Here is a 22491-nt window from a genome sequence, read left to right as displayed (position 1 = left end):
CCGTGAATCCGGGTTCGATTCCCGGCTTGGGTCACTGTCTGTGTGGAGTTTGCATGTTCTCCCCGTGTCTGCTTGGGTTTCCTCTGGGTGCTGCAGTTTCCTCCCACAGCCCAGGTTAGGTGGATTGGCCGTGCTGAATTTCCCCTTAGTTTCTCAAGATGTGTAGGTCAGGGGCACAGCGGGATAAATATGTGGGGCAGGGGGTGGGCCTGGATGAGACACTCTGTCAGAGAGTTGGTGCAGACTTGATGGGCAGAATGGCCTCCTTCTGCACAGTAGGGATTCTATGATTTTTATGAAATCTGCTGTCCTTGCCTGTTCTGGCCTACATGTAACTCTTAAAAGGCCTGGCAAGCCACTCACTTCAGGGGAAATTAAGGATGGGCAACAAATTCTTGGCCCAGCAATGCCCACCTCCCATTAATGAATTTTTAAGAATGTCCTTTTGGGAAGGAGATCTGTTAAAGCCTATATGTGTGACTCCAGAGCCAGCAAAGTGCTCTCTGAAATGGCCTAACAGTTGGGGCAATTAGTGTGGCCAATAAATGCTGACCTTGTCAGAGATGCCTACTTCCCGTGAAAGAAGTTTTATTTTTTAAAGAAGTGTTCTAAAGCATGAAGGGTCCTGTTAATGAGGAGGAAATGGTCAGCTAGGCCAGAATGTGGAAAGTGGATTCAACCCTGAGAAGTGTGAGGTGATGCATTTGGGGAAGTCAAACAAGGGAAAGGATTTGATTTACTTATTTTTGTCACATGTATTAGTACACAGTGTTAATACGCAGTATTGTTTCTTGCATGCTACACAGACAGAGCATAGCGTTCATAGAGAAGGAAACGAGAGTGTGCAGAATGTAGTGTTACAGTCATAACTAGATGTAGAGAAAGATCAACTTAATGCAAGGTAGGTCCATTCAAAAGTCTGACAGCAGCAGGGAAGAAGCTGTTCTTGAGTTGGTTGGTATGTGACCTCAGACTTTTGTATCTTTTCCCGATGGAAGAAGGTGGAAGAGAGAATGTACGGGGTGCGTGGGGTCCTTAATTATGCTGGCTGCTTTTCCCGAGGCAGCGGGAAGTGTAGACAGAGTCAATGGATGGAAGAATGGATGGCAGAGCAGGAGCCATACCAAGCTGTGATACAACCAGAAAGAATGCTTTCTATGGATTACACAATAAATAGGGGAAAAGCAAGGTATAGAGGAAGCAAGGGACCTTGGAGTGAATCTCCACAGGTCTGTGAAGGTAGCAGGACAGGTTGATTGTGTGGTTACGAAGGCATCGGGAATCCTTTTTTTATTAGTCAAGGCAGGGAGGTTATGCTGGAACAATATAAAACATTATTATGGTCACAACCTGAAGACTGTGTGCAGGTATGATCACCTCGTTACAGCAAGAATGTAACAGAATTAGAGAGGGCACAAAGGAGATTTACTAGGATGTTGCCAGGACAGGGAAATTGTAGCTCTGAGGAAAGGTTAGATTGGCTGGTGTCCTCCTTGAATGGAAGGAGGAGGCTGAGGGGAGATTTGATTGAGAAGTACAAAATTGTGAGGGGCCTAGATAGAGTGGGTGTAAAGAGTCTATTTACTTTAGCAGAGAGGTTAGTGACTAGGGGGCAGAGATTTAAAGTGATTTGTGCGGAGATGAGGAAACATTTTTTCATCCAGAGGGTTATGGGATTCTTTCATTGCCTGAACGACAGAAACCCTCAACTCATTTTTTAAAAGTACCTGGATATTCACCTCGAGTGCTGTCACCTGCAGGGTTACGGAGCAAATGCTGGAAACTGGGGCTTAGGCTGGGCTGAGTGACTTTTTTGGTCAGCATGGACATGATGGGCCAAGTGGCCTCTTCTGTAAACCTTCTCTGATTCCATGAGCTGCTTTCCATGTGGAAGGGTTGGTGACCAGATTGCTCTCTATGGAGCAAGAAAGGTTAAAGGGAGATTTACTGGAGGTTCTCAGCATTATGGAGGGTTTTGACGAAACTGTTTCCACTGACAGCCAGGTCAATAACCAGAGAACACAGGTTGAGGACGAAGAAGAGAGATGAGAATTTCTTACGCAGCGAGTCTGGATTGCACAGACTGAAAGGGCTTTGGAAGCTGTAACCTTCAAAAGGGAATTAGCAATGTACCGGAAAAAGAAAACAATTGTCGGCCTTTGGAGAAAGAGCAGGACAAATTAGATAGTTCTTTACAAAGAGCTAACACAGGCATGATTGGTGAATGGCTCCTTCTTTAGAACATAGAACATAGAAAAAATACAGCACAAACAGGCCCTTCGGCCCACAAGTTGCGCCGGTCATTTCCCTACCTACCTAGGCTTATATATAGGCTTACCTATAATCCTCAATCCTATTAAGTTCCGTATACTCATCCACAAGTCTCTTAAAAGACCCTATCGAGTTTGCCTCCACCACCACTGACGGCAGCCGATTTCACTCACCCACCACCCTTTGAGTGAAAAACTTACCTCTGACATCTCCTCTGTACCTACACCCCAGCACCTTAAACATGTGTCCTCTTGTAGCAGCCATTTCAGCCCTGGGAAAACGCCTCCGAGAATCCACCCGATCTATACCTCTCAACATCTTGTACACCTCTATCAGGTCACCTCTCATCCTTTGTCACTCCAAGGAGAAAAGACCGAGCTCCCTCAGCCTATCCTTATAAGGCATGCCAACCAATCCAGGCAACATCCTTGTAAATCTTCTCTGCACCCTTTCAATCATTTCCACATCCCTCCTGAACTGAACTGAACTGAGCACAGTACTCCAAGTGGGGTCTGACGAGGGTCTTATAAAGCTGCATCATTATCTCCCGACTCCTAAACTCAATTCCTCAATTGATGAAGGCCAGCATACCATACGCCTTCTTAACCACCTCCTCTACCTGCGAGGCCGATTTAAGAGTCCTATGGACCCAGACCCCAAGGTCTTTCTGATTCTCTACACTGCTAAGAGTCTTACCCTTGATATTATACTCCATCATCCCATTTGACCTGCCAAAATGGACCACTACACATTTATCCGGGTTGAAGTCCATCTGCCACTTCTCCGCCCAGTCTTGCATCCTATCTATGTCACGCTGCAGCTTCTGACATCCCTCCAACCTATCCACAACACCACCAACCTTCGTGTCGCCGGCAAACTTACCAACCCATCCCTCCACTTCCTCATCCAGGTCATTTATGAAAATGACACAGCAAGGGTCCCAGAACAGATCCGTGGGGCACTCCACTGGTGACCGACCTCCATTCAGAAAAAGACTCGTCTACAACCACTCTCTGCCTTCTGCAGGCAAGCCAGTTCTGGATCCACAAGGCAACAGCCCCTTGGATCCCATGCCCTCTCGCTTTCTTGAGAAGTCTTGCTTGGGGGACCGTATTGAACGCCTTGCTGAAGTCCATGTAAACCACATCTACCGCTTTTCCTTTGTCAATGTGTTTAGTCACATTTTCAAAGAACTCCACCAGGCTCGTAAGGCACGATTTGCCTTTGACAAAGCCGTGCTGACTACTTTTGAGCATACTAAACTTCTCTAAATGTTCATAAATCCTGTCCCTCAGGATCTTCTCCATCCACTTACCAACCACTGAGGTTAGACTCACCGGTCGGTAATTTCCTGGGCTATCCCTATTCCCTTTCTTGAATATAGGAACCACATCCTCCAATCCTCCGGAACCTCTCCTGTCTCCATCGACGACGCAAAGATCATCGCCAGAGGCTCTGCAATCTCTTCCCTCGCCTCCCACAGTAACCTGGGGTACATCCCATCCGGTCCCGGCGACTTATCTATCTTGATGCTATTCAAAATTTCCAACACATCCTCTTTCTTAATGTCCACATACTCAATCTTTTCAGTCCGCCTCAATCCTATACTGTATACTCAATTACTGTATGAGTCTATGTGGCAGAATTAATTATGATGGTTGTCAAAGACTAAGTAAGCAACAGCATCTCAGATAGAGAGCGACTTACCTTCTGCCTGGTCTGGCCTTGACAACAAAAAGCTTTCAAGGACCAATCAGGCCATCAGTCAGTCGATGGGCTGAATCAATTGGCAGCCTGACATTCAAACACAAGAGCTTCCTTGGCTTCCAATCAGATGATCTGTAATTATCGCTTGTATAATCCTTCACTGCCCCAGTAACCTTTCTGCACCCTGTGCTCTGTTGCAGCCTCTGTTTCTGTACCTGCCCTTCCAGTCAGTTCACTTACCTCTTCAAGTGCCTGAGGAGTACACGAAGCCATACAGTTTTATCCACGATGAGCAAAGGCGTCAGTATGCAGGAATGGTGTCAGTGATGGATGAAGCTGTGGGGAACATCACTGGAGCTCTGCAGAAATACGGATTCTGGAACAATACGGTCTTGATCTTCTCCACGGGTAAGGCAAGGGACTAGGGACTAATGCTTCATAGAACAGTACAGCACAGAACAGGCCCTTCGGCCCACGATGTTGTGCCGAGCTTCATCCCGCAACAGGTTACACGGACTGTAAAGAATTGCAGATCATTGCAGTTCCTTTGCCACTCGGAGTATTCTATTACTAAGAGCACAAGTGGACACTCTGCTTCCAGATCGCTACTGATTGTATTTGAGAGGCAGACCATCATGTTTGTGCAGATTCCCAAATTAAAGTTTCACTGTCTTGCCATGAACTGGCAAGTGGGTGGGTTTAACTTAACGAGTTGACGTAGAGTGAAAATATGAGAGTTGGAGGTTTTCATATGGTTCTGTAATTGAAGGGAATTCCCGTGGAGGAAGGCAGTTGCATGTTCCATGGTATAGGATGTCAGAAGAATCATAAGAACTAGGAGCAGGCAATTCGGCCCCTCGAGCCTCCTCTGCCATTTAATACGATCATGGCTGATCTCATCTCAGTCTTAACTTACCTGCCCGTTCACCATAACCCTTCAGACCTTCACTAATTAAAAATCTGTCCACCTCTTCCTTAAATTTACTCAATATCCCAGCATCCACCCTTGAGGAGCTCTGGGGTAGTGAATTCCACCGACTCAAATAATTTCTCCTCATCTCTGCTTTAAATCTGTCACCCCTTGTCCTAAAACTGTGACCTATTGTTTCACATCACCTACAAGCAGATATCCTTGCCTTAGAGGGAGTGCAGCGGAGGTTCACTAGGCTGATACCAGGGTTGGTGGGACTGTCCTGTGGGGAGAGATTGGTTTGACCGTGCCTGTATTCACTACAGTTTACAAGGATGAGAGACAATCTCCCTGAAACATATAAAATTCTAATACAGGTAACAACTTGAGGGCTACCTACTCGCTTGTTGCTGTGCGACTGCATACTTACTGCAACTGAGTCCTGACTGTAGTTACTGATCTGTGTGCAAAATCCGCTGGAAGCACTTGAATATCCAACATTTTTGTTTATCCTTTCACGTGATGTGGGCCAGTATTTATTACCCATCCCTAATTGCCCTTCAGAAGGTGGTGGTAATGGGCCGCCTTGAAACGTTGCAGTCAGTGTGGTGTAGGTACACCCACAGTGCTGTTAGGAAGAGAGTTTCAGGATTGTGACCTAGTGAGTGAAGGAAGGCCGATATATTTCCAGGTCAGGATGGTGTGTGGCTTGGAGGGGGACTGGCAGGTGGTGGTGTTCCCAAAACATCAGAATCTGCCTTTTGGAGGCCCTGAACTGTTGGCATCAACTCCATCGAAAATTGTCCTTTTTTTTGTGCTTGTGCCAATTCTAGGAGTTGTGTGGTAGTTAGACACTATGATTAAACTGATGTAATGTGAATAGCTGAACTATCCCAGGTTCGTGGTTTTTATTTCCGCCCAAACTGACTGATTTCTGACAAGGTTAGACCTTGTTACCCCTTCCAAGCAATTTCCTCGGTGGCACAGTGATTAGCACTGCTGCCTCACGGCTCCAGGGACCCGGGTTCAATTCCGGCCTTGGGTGACTGTGAAGCCTGCACGTTCTCCCCGTGTCTGCATGGGTTTCCTCCGGGTGCTCCGGTTTCCTCCCACAGTCCAAAGATGTGTAGGTTAGATGGATTAGCCATTGTAAATGTGTGGGGTTACGGGGATAGGGCAGGTTTGGGCCTGGGTCAGGTATTCTATCAGAGTCGGTGCAGACTCAATGGGCTGAATGGCCTCTTCTGCACTATAGGGATTCTATGATTCTATGACATGCTCAGTACTACTTGTGTAAAGAAGCTATTATAGGTAGGAGCAGGCAAAACAGTGTTATTTAATAAGACTTCTTGGTAATTTTATGAAGAAAATGTTTGGTAAATGTTTGTTTCTTCACGAACTTAATGCTTGATGTAAATGACAACATAATGAGTTAAAATTTATTAATGCACCATCAGCATGTGCCACATCATTCAATGAATAATGCATAGTTTCCTTCATTTCCTAAGCATTTTTGTGAGCACTATGATGTTCCAATAAAGACATTAGCCCCTTATACCCTACACAAGAGCAGGGGCGGCACAGTGATTATCATTGCTGCCTCACAGCACCAGGGACCCAGGTTCAATTCCAGCCTTGGGTGACTGTCTGTGTGGAGTTTGCACATTCTCCCAGTGTCTGCGTGGGTTGCCTCTGGGTGCTCTGGTTTCCTCCCACAGTCTAAAGATGTGCAGGTTAGGTGGATTGGTCATGCCAAATTGCCCCTTAGTATCCCAAGATGTGTAGGTTAGATGGATTAGCCATGGTAAGTGTATGGGGTTACAGGAACAGAGCGAGGGAGAGGGCCTGAGTAAGATATTCTTGTCAGAGAGCCATTGTAGACTCGATGGGCCGAATGGCCTCCTTCTGCACTGCAGGGACCCTGTGATGACCATCTCAACAAGCTCACCTATGCCTCGCGCCGTGTGTCTTGCATCTTTTGCTGTTGCTTGCCTAGCTTGTAACTAAATTGATATTTTAAAAATACCAGCTATGGGTCAGGTTGGTAGCCCTATCGCCTCTGAACGTTCTGTATTCAAGTCTTGCTCCAGGGCTTGAGTACTGAGCGAGCGTGCACTGTTGGAGGGTGCCGTCGTTTGGATCAGATATTAAACTAAGGCCCTGTCTTCCTCCCTGGGTGAATGTGAAAGATTCCATGGGCATCCTGAACAATGTTTATCCCTCATTCAACGTCACACAAACAAATTATCTGGTTATTATCTCAGTGTTGTTTTTGGGAGCTTTCTGTGCGCACATTGGCTGTTGCATTGCCTACATTACAACCGTGACTACGTCATTTACTGTAAGGCACTTTGAGACATCCAGTGATATGGAAGTTGCTAGAGAAGGTGCTATATAGGGGTGGCACGATGGCACAGGGGCGGTATGGTGGCACAGTGGTTAGCACTGCTACCTCATAGCGCCGGTTCCATTCCCAGCTTGGGTCACTGTCTGTGCGGAATCTGCATGGTCTCCCCGTGTCTGCGAGGGTTTCCTCCGAGTGCACCAGTTTCTTCCCACAGTCCGAAAGACGTGCTGCCTCGGTACATTGGCCATGCTAAATTCTCCCTCAGTGTACCCGAACAGGCTCCGGAGTGTGGCAACTAGGGGATTTTCACAGTAACTTCATTGCCGTGTTAATGTAAGCCTACATGTGACACTAATAAATAAACTTTACTTTATAAGATGGAAGTCTTACAATCACTCTTTAAATAAATTTACCAGCTTAATTCTAGAATATTTATTGCATCTGTTCTGCTGCAGATATGGATTTTCTTCGCCTATTGTGGAATCGTTTTGTTATTTGAAAGCAATTTGATCTTAAGATTTGTTTTCCTGAGCCAGAATTTGTTTCCATTTGATTCCTCGATGACTGTGGGTCAGTTTACCTGACACTGGAGAATGTTGACCCTGTTCGATTGCATATTAGTTTCTTAAGATTACACGGAGGACACAGGAACAGCGACTGTTGTGGTCAACCTGGTGCCTCAGTATATCAAGAGATGAAAATGGGCTCCCAAAATACACCATAGGGATTTTTTTAACCAAGTGGCTTTTTTTTTTCAATCTTCCTGCTTTAGGAATTCTGAACTTTTAATCCCATGTTTATATAGTTTGTGTTCCCATCTTGGCAGAGGTCCTAGACGGAGCTGGGGTTTGATTGGAAGACTGTATTGTTATTATAGAGACTAAGATTTGTCTGCCGTTCTGTCTGTGCACTCTTCCTGTACTCTTGGCTGTTATGCTACAGACACTATTGTTCACATGTCCTTTCTTAAAATCTTTCCCATCTGTATCCTGATCTGAAACTTGCTTATATTTGCTCAATTTCTATTTGTTTTGTTTTTCACTTGGGTACAGTTCAGATGTACAACATCTAAGTGCCCCTCTGTCCACCCTCCCCACCCCTCCCTCAGTTGCTGAGTTCAAGGTAGACCACGCTCTCAAAACATTTCACGGGAAGCTCCGTCGCACTGTGACTGCAAATATTTCAAACAGCTTCCTACACACCATAAGAACACAGCAGGAGAAATAGGTGCAGGAGTAGACCATACGGCCCATCGAGCCTGCTCTGCCATTTATTAGGATAATGGCTAGTCTTGGGCCAGAATTCTACGGCTGTTCCCGCCGACGGGATCTTCCAGCCCCTCCGATGGCGAACCCCCACACCACACTTCAAGTACATTATTATGCATCATAATCAGAATTCCCACCGCGGGTTTCCCAGCAACGGAGGGTCCGCACCACAGGAATCCCCACTGACAATGCCAGGACCAGCAGATCCCATCGCTGGCCAATGGCATAAGTTTTTAAAGTTTATTTATTAGTCACAAGTAGGCTTACATTAACACTGCAATGAAGTTACTGTGAAAATACACACTCCGGCGCCTGTTCGGGTACACTGAGGGAGAATTTAGCATGGCCAATCAACCTAACCAGCACGTCTTTCGGACTGTGGGAGGAAACCGGAGCACCCGGAGGAAACCCACGCAGACACGAGGAGAATGTGCAAACTCCACACGGACAGTGACCCAAGCCGGGAATCGAACCCGGGTCCCTGGCGCGGTCAGGCAGCAGTGCTAACCACTGTGCCACCGTGCCGCCCTGAAGGCATGCTGCTTCCGCTGCCGAGAAACATGCCGCAGGAGCGCACGGAAAATCCCATCTTGGTTTTCGACTTCACTTTCCCAACTTCTCTCCATATCCCTTAATTCCCTGAGGGATCAAAAATCTGTCTGTCCCAGCCTTAAATGTATTCACCGATGGAGCATCCACGATCCTCTGGGGTAGAGAATTCCAAAGATTCACAAGCCTTTGAGCGAAACAGTTTCTGCTCATCTCAGTCCTAAATGATTGGCCCCTTATCCTGAAACTGAAACTGCCCCCTCTGTTCTAGATTCCTCAGTAAGAAGTTTAACAACACCAGGTTAAAGTCCAACAGGTTTATTTGGTAGCAAAAGCCACACAAGCTTTCGGAGCTGCAAGCCCCTTCTTCAGGTGAGTCACTCACCTGATGAAGGGGCTTGCAGCTCTGAAAGCTTGTGTGGCTTTTGCTACCAAATAAACCTGTTGGACTTTAACCTGGTGTTGTTAAACTTCTTACTGTGTTTACCCCAGTCCAACGCCGGCATCTCCACATCATGACTAGATTCCTCAGCCAGGGGAAACAACGTCTCCGTACCTGCCCTGTCGAGCCCTATCACAATCCTAAATATTTCAACGGGATTACCTCTCGCTCTTCTAAACTTCAGCCCCGGAGAGTAAATACCAATTTATTCAGCCACTCATCATAGGACGACCTTCGCATCCCAGGGACCAATCTAGTGAGTCTTCACTGCACCACCTCCAAAGAAGTATATCCTTTCTTAAATATGGAGACCAGAACTGTACGCAGTATCCCAAGTGTGGTCTCACCTAAGCCCCATACAATTGGCTGCCATGGTTGTCTGCATACCAGCATGGTAAGAGTGATTAATGAGCAGCCAGGGCCCACTGGACCATGAGGTGCAAAGGAGTGTGACAGTGGTGTGAGGTGTCAGGTAGTTTGACGTACCAGGACTTGGCACATTTGTTTTATGCCTTCAGTGATATCCTAGAATTAGAAGTCTTACGAGTAAAGGCTGCATGCAGAGAGCAGATCCTAAGCTGTTCATGATTCCTGCAGAGTACAGATAGGACAGCAGGGTCAAGTGCCAGCAGTGGCTCAACGCGTGTGGCAGTCTCGTGAGGAGTGGAAACAGCCAACAAGAGATTTGTAGCTCCCATAGGATAAGATTATGCTGGGCCAACTTTACCACGGTTCAAAACCTGTTGGCCAACACTTACAGTCAGAGAATCATAGAACCCCTACAGTGCAGAAGGAGGTCATTCAGCCCATCAAGCCAGTACCAACAATGATCCTACCCAGGCCCTATCCCCGTAACCCCAATATATTTATCCTGCTAATCCCCCTGACGCTTATGGACAACTTATCATGGCCAATAAGAACATAAGAACTAGGAGCAGGAGTAGGCCATCTGGTCCCTCGAGCCTGCTCCGCCATTCAGTAAGATCATGGCTGATTTTTTTCGTGGACTCCGCTCCACTTACCCACCCGCTCACCATAACCCTTAATTTCTTTACTGTTCAAAACTTTATCTATCCTTGCCTTAAAAACATTCAATGAGGTAGCCTCAACTGCTTCACTTGGCAGAGAATTCCACAGATTCCACCTAACCCGTACACCTTTGGACTGTGGGAGGAAACCGGAGCATCCGGAGGAAACCCACGCAGACACTGGGAGAGTGTACAGACTCCACGCAGTCACCCAAGCTGGGAATCGAGCCCGGGTCCCTGGCGTTGAGGTAGGATGCTAATCTCTGTGACGCCCCCAGTGTTTGCTACTCACATGACATGGGTCAGAGATGAGTTTGCAGTACTGAGTCTGCTTCCTCATCAGTTTCATCTTCCAGCAACGGTGTCAGAAGCAAGCCGTAATATTGGGGCTGCAAACGATTTGTCTGCCTCCACATCCATAAGGAGTTGGAACGTCTTGTTGAAGTTGTACAAGACATTGGTAAGGCCACACTTGGAATACTGTGTGCAATTCTGGTCACCCTATTATAGAAAGGATATTATTAAACTAGAAAGAGTGCAGAAAAGATTTACTAGGATGCTACCGGGACTTGATGAGTTGAGTTATGAGGAGAGGCTGAATAGACTGGGACTTTTTTCTCTGGTGTGTAGGGAGCTGAGGGGTGACCTTATAGAGGTCTATAAAATTATGAGGGGCACAGGCAAGTTAGATAGTCAATATCTTTTCCAAAGGTAGGGGAGTCTAAAACTAGAAGGCATAGGTTTAAGGTGAGAGGGGAGAGATACAAAAGTGTCCAGAGGGGCAATTTTTTCACAGAGGGTGGTGAGTGTCTGGAACAAGCTGCCAGAGGTAGTAGTAGAGGCGGGTACAATTTTATCTTTTAAAAAGCATTTAGATAGTTACGTGGGTACGATGGGTATAGAGGGATATGGGCCTAATGCGTGCAATTGGGATTAGTTTAGGGTTTTTTTTTAAAACAAAGGGCGGCATGGACAAGTTGGGCCGAAGGGCCTGTTTCCATGCTGTAAACCTCTATGACTCTATGACTCCGGGCCTGTTTTCAACTCCGTAAAGCCTTTAGAGAGCTGGCTGGTCCATCTCCGTGACAAAGCTGCCTCCCTAGCATGAAGATAGGACGGGTGGGGGTCGCCACAACCCAGGCAGGATTGCGGGATCTGGAAAACCCCCAACTCCTGTTTTGAAGATGAAAATCTGGCTCAAAATATTTGTTCAATGTCTTTGCATTTCTCCTGCCTCTGCTTCTAAGGGACCAGCCTCACAGTGCTGGGGTCCTGGGTTCGATTCGCGGCTTGGGTCACTGTCTGTGTAGAGTTTGCATGTTCTCCAGGGGAATTTCACAGTAACTTCATTGCAGTGTTAATGTAAGCCTTACTTGTGACTAGTAAATAAACTACTTTTTCTTTACTTTTTTAGCTTAGCTACTCTCTTTTCTAGACTTGTACTACAATCTCCTCTTATATTTCAGGCTGATTTGCTTTTTTATGTTCTATTATTTTCCCCTTTTTTAAGGAACATTTTGGCAACCCTTTTGTTGGTTTCTAAAGCACTCAGACTTATGACTATTCTTTGCAAGACAATAAGCCTCTTCTTTTAATCTATCACTATCCTTAACCTGCTCGGTAAGCCAAGATGGATCTTCTTTTTTACTGAGTTTTTGTTTTTTAATGGAATGTATTTTTGTTAAACAATTTGAATTCTTTCTTTAAATATTTCCCACTATTTACTGCATACCTTTTAGCCCATTTACTTCATCAATCTTAGCCAACGCTCCCCTCATATCTATGTCACTGGCTTTGCTTAAGCTTATATTCCTGCTTGTAATTGGAGTATTGTCATTTTCAAACTTTGATGTGGAATTTAGTTGTATTATGATCGCTAGTTCCCAATGGATCTTTTATTATGAAATTACTAATTGAACCTGCCTCATTGCCCAACACGAGATCTAAAAAAAGCTTTATCCCTAGTTGGTTCCACAACATATTGCTCCAGGAAACTGGCTCAAAAACATTCTACAAACTCCTCTTCCAGACCATCTTCGACAGTTTGATTGGCCCAGTATTAATGAAGATTAAAGTCCCCCACAATTTTGTACACTCTCTTGCTACAAGCTCCAATAATTTCTTGTTTAATGCTCCATCCAACAGTATAACTACTGTTAGGGGCCTTTCAACAGCTCCCATCTGCATTTTCGGACCCTTGCTATTCCTAATCTCCACCCACTGATTCTACTTTCTGGTCCTCTGAACCAAGATCCTTTCTCACAAATGCCCTTATGTCATCCTTTATTAACAGGGCTCTCACCGCCCCCCCCCCCCCCCCCCCCCCCCCAAATGCCTTTTCCATACCCACTGTCTTTTCAAAATGCTGTGTATCCCAGGATATTTATTTCCCAAACATGGTCGCCTTGTAATTATGTCTCAATGGTGATTAGATTGAAACCATTTATTTCTATTTGTGTCACTGTCTACTTTATTGCAGGAGCTCGACAGATAAAGTGACTTCAGTTTTATCATTTTTACTTCTGTTGCCTGCATGGACAATTCCCATTAAACTCCCTGTCCCTTCCTGTCCCACTCAGCTTACCTTTACCAACATCAATATACTTTCCTATTATCATAGGGCATACAGGTCCACAGATCCCTGAAAATGGCAACACGGGTGGATAAAGCATACAGCTTGCTTGCCTTCATTGCCGGGGGGCATCAGGTATCAAAGTTGGCAAGTTATATTACAGCTGCATAAAACTTTTTAGTTTGGTCGCATTTGGAGTATTGCATGCAGTTCTGGTCGCCACACCACCAGAAGGATGTGGATGCTTTGGAGAGGGTGCTGTTACTAGGGGGCATAACGATAAGGTTCATGGTGGGAGATATAGGAGGGATGTCTGAGGTAGGTTCTTTACTCAGAGAATAGTTGGGGTGTGGAATGGACTGCCTGCTGTGATAGTGGAGTCGGACATTTTAGGAACATTTAAGCGGTTATTGGATAGGCACATGGAGCACACCAGAATGATAGGGAGTGGGATAGCTTGATCTTGGTTTCGGACAAAGCTCGGCTCAACATCGAGGGCCGAAGGGCCTGTACTGTGCTGTACGGTTCTATGTTCTATGTTCAAAGAAGGATTACCAGGATGTTGCCTGGTCTGGAGGGTTTTAGGTATGAGGAAAGGTTGGATAAATTTGGATTGTTTTCACTGGAAAGGCGGAGGGGCGACTGATAGAAGTCTACAAAATTATGAGCGGCATGTATAGGGTGGATAGTCAGAGGCTTTTTTCCTGGCTGAAAAGGTCGACTACAAGAGAGCACAGGTTTAAGGTGAGAGATGGTAGGTTTAGGGGAGATGTGTGGGGAAAACTTTTCACACAGAGGGTGGTGGTGGGTGCCTGGAGGTGGTGGAAGCAGGCACGTTAGCAAAATTCAAGGTGTATCTTGATAGACACTTGAACGGGAGGTGAATAGAAGGATAGGAACCACATTTTGGCACAGGGCCTGTTTGCGTGCTGCATTGTTCTTTGTTCATACCACTCAACAGTGAATTTCAGACACTAAGAGCAAGAAAGGATAAAGGCAAAAGCCAACAGAACACAGTGGTGGCTTTCACTTTTTTTTGAACTGAACAGTTGCTGAACCAACGTAAAGCCAGGGATTGACACGGACAGCTGCAAATTGTGGCAAGATCCCAAGTCTGAAAAGGCCCATGCGAGCTCAAGCCTTGAGTACATAAATTCTCCCTCTTTGTCATCTGACTATATTTAACTGTTTTCTCTCTATTCCGCTTGCCAAAGATGTTGCCCAACCTGCTGAATGTTTCCAGCTTTAAATAGTCACTGTTACCTGTGGTTGCTTCATTTATTCAAAACATTTATCTCTCTCTCAATCGAGATTTTGTTTTGCTCCCCGAAATACGGAAACTCTTGATGAGCCAGGCAGGCAGCATCTTTGACGAGAGAGCAACGGAGATAGGGTTTGGGGGATAATGGTTTTGTCATAACTGCAAGGTGGCCAACTGGACAGGAACCGAGCACTCGAGAGGAGAGGGAAGACCACACTGAGCAAAAAAAAAAAGAAATCACTTGGAAGGGGCAAATCGGAGTCGGTTAAATAACCGTGGTTATAAATTGCATAATGCAGCACAATCGCAGAAATAATCAGCTTGTATATAAACCCAGGGAATGTCTGGAAGTGAAGGCAGAGTAGATAACCGGAGAAGGCTACACGGAAAACTGGCAAGGTGGAGCAATAAGTCTGATTTGAAGAAAAAAACATGTCAACACCAGGGGTCCGAATGCTGTTGGCATCGTACCGACAGGGGAATCCATCCGCAGAAACACTGCTACACCCAACCTTCAGTGCATATTTAATCAGAAAAGATGAGAGCTATGGTTAAGGTCTGAAGTGGTTAAAGTTGATATCAAGACCAGAAGATTGCAAAGTACACACCAGCATCTGGAGCATTAGAAACCATAGAAACCCTACAGTGCAGAAGGAGGCCGTTCGGCCCATCGAGTCTGCACTGACCACAATCCCACCCAGGCCCTAGCCCCACATATTTACCCGCTAATCCCACTAACCTACGCATCACAGGACTCTAAGGGGCAATTTTTAACCTGGCCAATCAACCTAACCCGCACATCTTTGGACGATCATTGTTACGATCCCAGTTGATGTTATAACTGGACAGGAAGATCCCAGAATGGAACCCTGGCTCAAAAGACTGTAACTTTTACTTTTGTTTTGGAAAACGTGGGGAACAAAGTTACAGGACTGCTAATTAATTTTAACAACAAGGGGAAAAAAATTAAACACGAAGAGTTTGATAATTATTTAATAATCCTTTACTCCTCCCTTAGCTTAACAAATATACACAGATTTTTAACGTTCATGCGGGTTACAGAGTATATGTTAAGCTACAATGATCTCAGTAACGCAATGACACTTTAAACACACAGTCTGGCTGTGATCAATTACACTCTCTCCACTCTGAACCCAAGTGAATGTCTGTGGTTTTCTCCTCAAAATCCACCCCCCCCCCCCCCCACGCCATCCCAGGATCATGTGAGAGTTTCCAAACTCCACTTCCAAAACAAATTAGCTAACACTTTAAAATCGTCTTTCATAACCATGCTTTCCATCAATGGTTTGCATTCCGAATCCAGTCCAGGCTTTCCAAATTACTTTTTCAAACAAAGCTTCTTCTCAACTTTTTTTAAAAAGAACCCAGAATCCAGGTTTTACAACTCCCCTTTCAGCATTTCTTTATCTTGTACCAACTGTTCACAATTGCTTTAACTATTGATTCCCGGAATCTATTACGATGGCACCAAACTTTTGATGTACCTCTGAAGTCTGTAATCTCCTTCAGCCCGACAGTCATAGAGTCGTCATAGAATCCTACAGTGCAGAAGGGGCCATAATGCCCACAGAGTCTGCACAGACCGCAAAAAACCCACCCAAGCTCCATCCCCGTAACCCCATGCATTTACCCTGCTAGTTCCCCTGACGCTAAGGGGCAATTTAACATGGCCAATCCACCTAACCCACACATCTTTCGGACTGTGGGAGGAAACCAGAGCACCCGGAGGAAACCCCCACGGACACGGGGAGAATGTGCAAACTCCACACAGACAGTGACCCAAGCCGAGAATTGAATCCGGGTCCCTGGCGCTGTGAGGCGGCAGTGCTAACTACTGCGCCACCGTGCCGTCCTTTGAGATAAATTTGCTTCTTATGTATCCATTGATTGCTGCACTATTGGCAACCATGCCTTCAGCTGCTTGGGCCCTAAGCTCTGGAATTCTCTTCATAACTGGCTCTTTCTTCCTCAAAGATGTGGTTTTAAACCCTACTGCTTTGACCAAGTGTTTGAATATCTAAACATCTCCTTACGTGGTTTGGCATCAAATGTTGTTTAAAGCTGCTGTATTTAGAGGATATTTTCTCTCCATGTATTTGTCCAGCTCCCTTTTGAAGGTTGTTGATATCAGCCCCATTATTTCCCTCCCTGGCTAGTCCGTTTCAAACATTCCCCACGTTCTATCGAAAATAGTTCTATCCATTCACCTTCCCCTTTTCAGGGCTTTGTTTTATGCTACCATGAAGTACGCTTCAAAGCAGATGATAATTAGATAATATGTGTGAAGCTTTTTTGATTTGATTTATTATTGTCACATGTATTAACATACAGTGAAAAGTATTGTTTCTTGCGCGATACAAAACAGACCGTTCGTAGAGAAGGAAACGAGAGAGTGCAGAATGTAGTGTTACAGTCATAGCTAGGGTGTAGAGAAAGATCAACTTAATGCAAGGTAAGTCCATTCAAAAGTCTGATGGCAGCAGGGAAGAAGCTGTTCCTGAGTCGGTTGGTATGTGACCTCAAGACTTTTGTATCTTTTTCCCAAAGGTGGAAGAGAGAATATCCGGGGTGCGTGGGGTCCTTAATTATGCTGGCTGCTTTGCCGAGGCAGCAGGAAGTGTAGACAGAGTCAATGGATGGGAGAATGTGTAGCATAGGAACAGGCCATTCAGTCCAACAGCCCCACGCTGGTGTCTATGCGCCCCACAAGCCTGCTCCCACTATTCTTCATTGAGCCCCATCGAAGTATTTTAACAATCCATTTTCTATTATGTGTTTATCTAACTTCCCTTTTAAATGCTTTAATGCTAATCGCCTCACCTCCTTGTGGTAGAATGTTCCACATTCCATCCACACTGGGTAAAGAAGATTTTCCTAATTTCCCTATTGGAATTATCGGGGCGGCACGGTGACACAGTGGTTAGCACTGCTGTCTCACAGCGCCAGGTTCGATTCTAGCTTGGGTCACTACCTGTACAGAGTCTGCACGTTCTCCCCGTGTCTGCATGTGTTTCCCCCGGGTGCTCCGGTTTCCTCCCACAGTCTGAAAGACATGCTTGTTAGGTGCAACGGCCATGCTAAGTTCTCCCTCAGTGTACCCGAACAGGCACCGTGGTGTGGCGACTAGGGGATTTTCACAGTAGCTTCATTGCAGTGTTAATGTAAGCCTATTTTAAGACACTAATAAATAAACATTAAACTTTAAACTATTAGTGACTATCTGATATTTAAGGCTCCTTGCTTTGTCCTCCTCTTTGAAACCATCTGCCCTCCATCTACCTTAGCAAAAACATCTTGTAAAGAACTCTTTCAGGTTATTCCTCAGTCTTGCCATTTCTGGAGAAACGAGCCCCAACCTGTTTAGCTTTTCTAATCGGTAAAACCTTTCATTTGTGGTATCACCCAAGTTCAGTTTCTTTGCTACTCCTCCAGAGCTTCTATAATCTATTCCACAATGCAGAGAGCGTAACTTTTCACAGCACTTCCTGTGTGGTCTTACCAAGGTTCTGTACAAGGTTCCCCAGACAGGTTTCACATCCTTTCGTCTGCTGCTCAATTCTATGCCTCCAGAAATGAATTCCAATGCTTATTTGTTTTTTTTTTAAAAAGGCCTTTTTTAACCCACGACACCATTTTCACCTCCTCCACTGAAGCTGGGCAGAGGTAATGTTTTTGTCCCCATTTGTTAGTCTGTAAACAATATATCTTAAAAGCTGACACCAGGATTGTCCAGTCCCGCCAAGGCTGGGCTGCTTAACCTCCTGCGGTGGGGCCTTGCCATGACGGGGCTGGAAAACCCCAGTCATGGCAAGGAATGGGTGGACAAGTAGCAGATGAAATTCAATGCAGAGGAGTGTGAAGTGATTCATCTTGGTAGGAAATATATGGGTAGGCAAAATAAAAAATAAACTGTACAATTCTAAAGGGAATGCAGACCTGGGTGTATGTGTGCAGAAATCATTCAAGATGGCTGGGCAGGTTGAGCAAGTGGTTAATAAAACATATGGGATCCTGGGTTTTACAAGTAGAGGCATAGAGTATAAAAGCAAGGAAATTATAATAACCACTGGTTTGGTCTCAGTTGGAATATTGTGTCCAGTTCTGGAAACCACACATCAGGAAAGATGTAATGGCATTCGAGAGAGTGCAGAACTGATTCACCAGAATGATTCCGGGGATGAAAAACCTCAGTTATGTCGATAGATTGGAGATGCGAAAATTTAAGGGATGATTTGATAGAGGTGTTCTAAATCATGTGGCATCTGGACAGGGAGATGTTGTTCCGGTTGGGGGAAGGATCAAGAACCAGAGGGCATTGATTTGAGGTGATTGATAAAAGAAGCATTAGTGACATGAGGAAAAACATTTTGACACAGCAAGTGGTTTGAATCGGGAATGCACTGCCTGAGAGTGTGGTGGAGGCAGATTGAATCCTGACTTTCAAAAGAGAATTGGGTGATATTCTGAAGAGAAGAAAATTTACAGTGTTACGGGAGAAACACTGGGGAGAGGCACTCGGTGAGTTTCACTTGCTCTTGCAGAGAGCCAGCATATGCATGATAATGGCCTCCTCCTGTACTATTTTTATCATGGGACTTGGGCATTGCTGGCTGGGCCAGCATTTATTGCCCATTCCTGAGGGCATTGGGTATTGCTGTGGATCTGGAGTCACACGGGTAAGGATGGCAAATTTGCTTCGCAAAAGGACATTAGTGAACAAGATGGGTTTTTACAACAAATGATTCATGGTCATCGTTAGACTTTTAAATCGAGATTTCTTTTATTGAATTCAAATTTCACCATCTGCCATGGTGGGATTCGAACCCGGGTCCTCGGAGCATGGCCCTGGGCCTCTGGATTACTAGTTCAGCAACAATAGCACTGTGCCACTGTCTCCCCCTAATGCCTTCCCCTAATGTACTGTAACCATTCCGTGATTCCATGTCCACAATTAACTGGCTTTTCTTGCAACTCCGGCCTCTTGTCAGAGTGCTCGTCAATTTGTCTTCTGAAAGATAGGGTAGTGCACATGTGAAGCATAAGTGAAGAATCCATTCTATCAAGGGAGCCTTAATGTAACAATCCCTGGATCCTGCGATGGTGTAACTGGAGCTGTAAGAGTGGATTCCTGATTATAGAGATGCTTACGGGACTGATTTGGTTACACTGGACCCAAGAGAATATTTATTCTGAATTTGAAATTTGTAATGGGCGTGTACACAACAAGGGGTTGATGAATAATTAGGAGCTTTTTTTGTTCCATTAAGTTTTTTAAAAAATTGATTTATTAGTGTCACAAGTAGGCTTACATTAACACTGCCATGAAGTTACTGTGAAAATCCCCTAGTCGTCACACTCCAGCGCCTATTTGGGTAACTGAGGGAGAATTTAGAATGGCCAATGCGCCTAACCAGCATGTCACTCAGACTGTGGGAGGATATTGGAGCACCCGGAGGAAACCCACGCAGACACGGGGAGAACATGCAGACTCCGCACAGACAGTGACCCAAGCTGGGAATCGAACCCAGCTCCCTGGTACTGTGAGGCAGCAGTGCTAACCACTGTGCCACCGTGCCGCCCAAGCGAGGTCAACTATAGCATCCTTACGACTAGGTAAGCACAGCTATAGGTTAATTGAGTGATTTTTTTTTTCTCTTCGGCTCCCCCCCTGCCCCTCATTCCTACGGACCAGTCAGCGGCACACCACAAATTCCATTTATCACTGAGACACAAGAAGTCATTATGATTTAATGTTAAGTTACTATGAGCAGCTGCCGTTCCCATAGAGTTAACTCTCAGCAGCTTAGAGTGCCATTTGCTGCTGATAAACTGCCTCTCATTTATTGTTTCTGTTTGCTTCTGACCTGGTAGAGTACAGCCAGCATGCTTGATCTTATCACTGGTGTGCTCGAGGTGTAAAAAGCGTGGATGTAAAATATCATGGCAATAAAAACCCACAGGTTTTTAAGCATTCAATGCAGGTAACCCCCTGTGCCCATGTAAAGGTCCTGATTATACTGAATTGCAAGGTCACCTTGTATCTGGTCATCTTTGTCCAGGTCACTCTATTCCTACACAATGATTTTAATTTAAGAATTGATCTCTCGCTTGCGTTAATCATTGTGGAAGAATCTGTTGATGTTTAATCACGGACTTAAAGCATGAATGATGATGATGACTGGGTTTCTCGACAGCTGTAAGAAGGAGTGTTTGCCGCGCACCTGAATTGAGAAGGACTGTCTAGACGTGGGCTGACGAACCAATGAGAAGTGTTTTGAGCCTGCAAAAACGAATCAAAATCATTTTTCTTCGTGTCGCTCGCCTGCTTGCTTTGAACTTTGTCCTGGGAAATTAGTTCAAACAATATCCCGAAAATACCTGCTGATGATTCATCCCTTCCTGTAAATCAGCACAGAAATTGAGCATTAGGTTAAAAGTACTCTCAAAATAGACACGTGTGCAGCTAAACTAAAAATTGAGCATATTTGCATTGTTTAATAGATCACAAGATATTCCATCTTTTAACATTTGGTCATCAATACCTTGGACATGGAGGAAAATACTTCCCACCATTTGAAGGCATTCCTTCAAACCTATCTCTCCTGATTATCTTACCTAATATCTCCTTGTTCTGTTTTATAACGTACCAATGAAGTGCCCTGGGACATTTTATTATGTTAAAGTTGCTATGTAAATATAAACTGTTCTTTTAACATTAGGGCGGCACGGTGGCACAGTGGTTAGCACAGCTGCCTCTCAGCGCCAGGGACTCAGGTTCAATTCCACCCTCAGGTCACTGTCGTGTGGAGTTTGCACATTCTCTTTGTGTCTGCGTGGGTTTCCTCCGGGTGCTCCAGTTTCTTCCCACAGTCCAAAGATGTGTGGGTTAGGTTGATTGGCCGTGCTAAATTGCTCCTTAATGTCAGGGGGATTAGCAGGGTAAATGAAGGTTACGGGAGTAGGGCCTGGGTGGGATTGTGGTCGATACAGTCTCGATGGGCCAAATGGCCTCCTTCTGTACTGTAGGGATTCTATGATTCTAGAACAACAATTGACCTTTAGTAATTTTTGGTGCAATATGCATTGCTTGTCACTAGATGTCCTGAGCATACTATGAAAATGTTCGGCAAAGAAGTATTTACTGAGTCAATTTGTGACATCTGGTGGAATGAAGTGGTGTTCTGCTGTGTTTCCCATTGCTGAGCTGTGGAACTGTTCAGATAACGGTTCCCAGTGTCACAAAAAGATCTTTTCACATTCGTTGTACAGTGTACAAACAAAAGTATTTTCAGCCAATACCTTAATCATTTTATGGTATTAAACTGGCCCCTTGCTATGTGTTGTGGCCCAGTGATTCGAGCTCCTTTATGCTGCATTTCACTGGCAAGCCCTGGTAAAACACAGGGCTGGGAGTTTCTGCATGGTTTTTATATAATTACGGATTGTAATGCTGCTTCCACAAAAGCAGCACTGTTCTCAATCAAGCTCTTTGCACAACACTGTCTGCGACCATTTCCAACAGAGAGACGGTGGCTGTGTACAAAGACATTGCGCGGTGAGAGAATGGTAATATCTTTTACTCTTTCTTCAACAAGAATCCAAAGTCACCAGGCAGCCAGGCCCGCTGTACTCACTCATATTGCTTCAATTATAACATTATTTTTCCACTGCTATGAAAGCACGATACAAAGCATTTCCTTTTTTTTTGATAACATGTTTTAATATGCCTTTGTGAGCTCTAGACTTTGACTGTTCTCATCTCATCTCATCTCATCTTATCTCATTCTCACATCTCCAATTTTACTCTGCTGTTGGTGACCATGCCTCCAGGCTGTTGCTTAGGCCTTAAACTCTAGAATTTCCTTCCTAAACCTCTCGTCCTCCCTCTCTCTCTCCTTTCAGAAACTCCTTAAAACCTACCTCTTTGACCAAGTTTTTGGCCACCACATTAATATCTTCTTATGTAGTTCGGTGTTGAACTTTGTTTGATAACACTTCCATGAAACACCTTGAAACATTTTATTCTGTTAAAGGTGACATATAAATGCAAGTTGTTGTTTTAAGTATAGCACACATGCATTGGACAATTTGTGATCTTGTAATTTATTGCAGCCT

The 22491-nt window shown here is 45.0% G+C and overlaps 1 protein-coding gene across 1 annotated transcript in view; it reads left to right on the top strand.

Annotated features, from left to right (window-relative positions):
* Nucleotides 1-22491, top strand: part of arsb (arylsulfatase B) — an 86659-nt gene that overhangs the window by 27466 nt on the left and 36702 nt on the right. Inside the window, exon 4 of the mRNA XM_078214972.1 lies at nt 4179-4386. Coding sequence (XP_078071098.1) covers nt 4179-4386 — 208 coding nt within the window. The remainder of the gene's footprint in view (nt 1-4178; nt 4387-22491) is intronic.

The sequence above is a fragment of the Mustelus asterias genome, chromosome 6 (assembly GCF_964213995.1).
Source record: "Mustelus asterias chromosome 6, sMusAst1.hap1.1, whole genome shotgun sequence".
In the NCBI taxonomy this organism is placed as follows: Eukaryota; Metazoa; Chordata; class Chondrichthyes; order Carcharhiniformes; family Triakidae; genus Mustelus; species Mustelus asterias.
The sequence above is the reverse complement of the archived record's forward strand: the minus strand, read 5'-3'. Positions and strand labels throughout refer to the sequence as shown.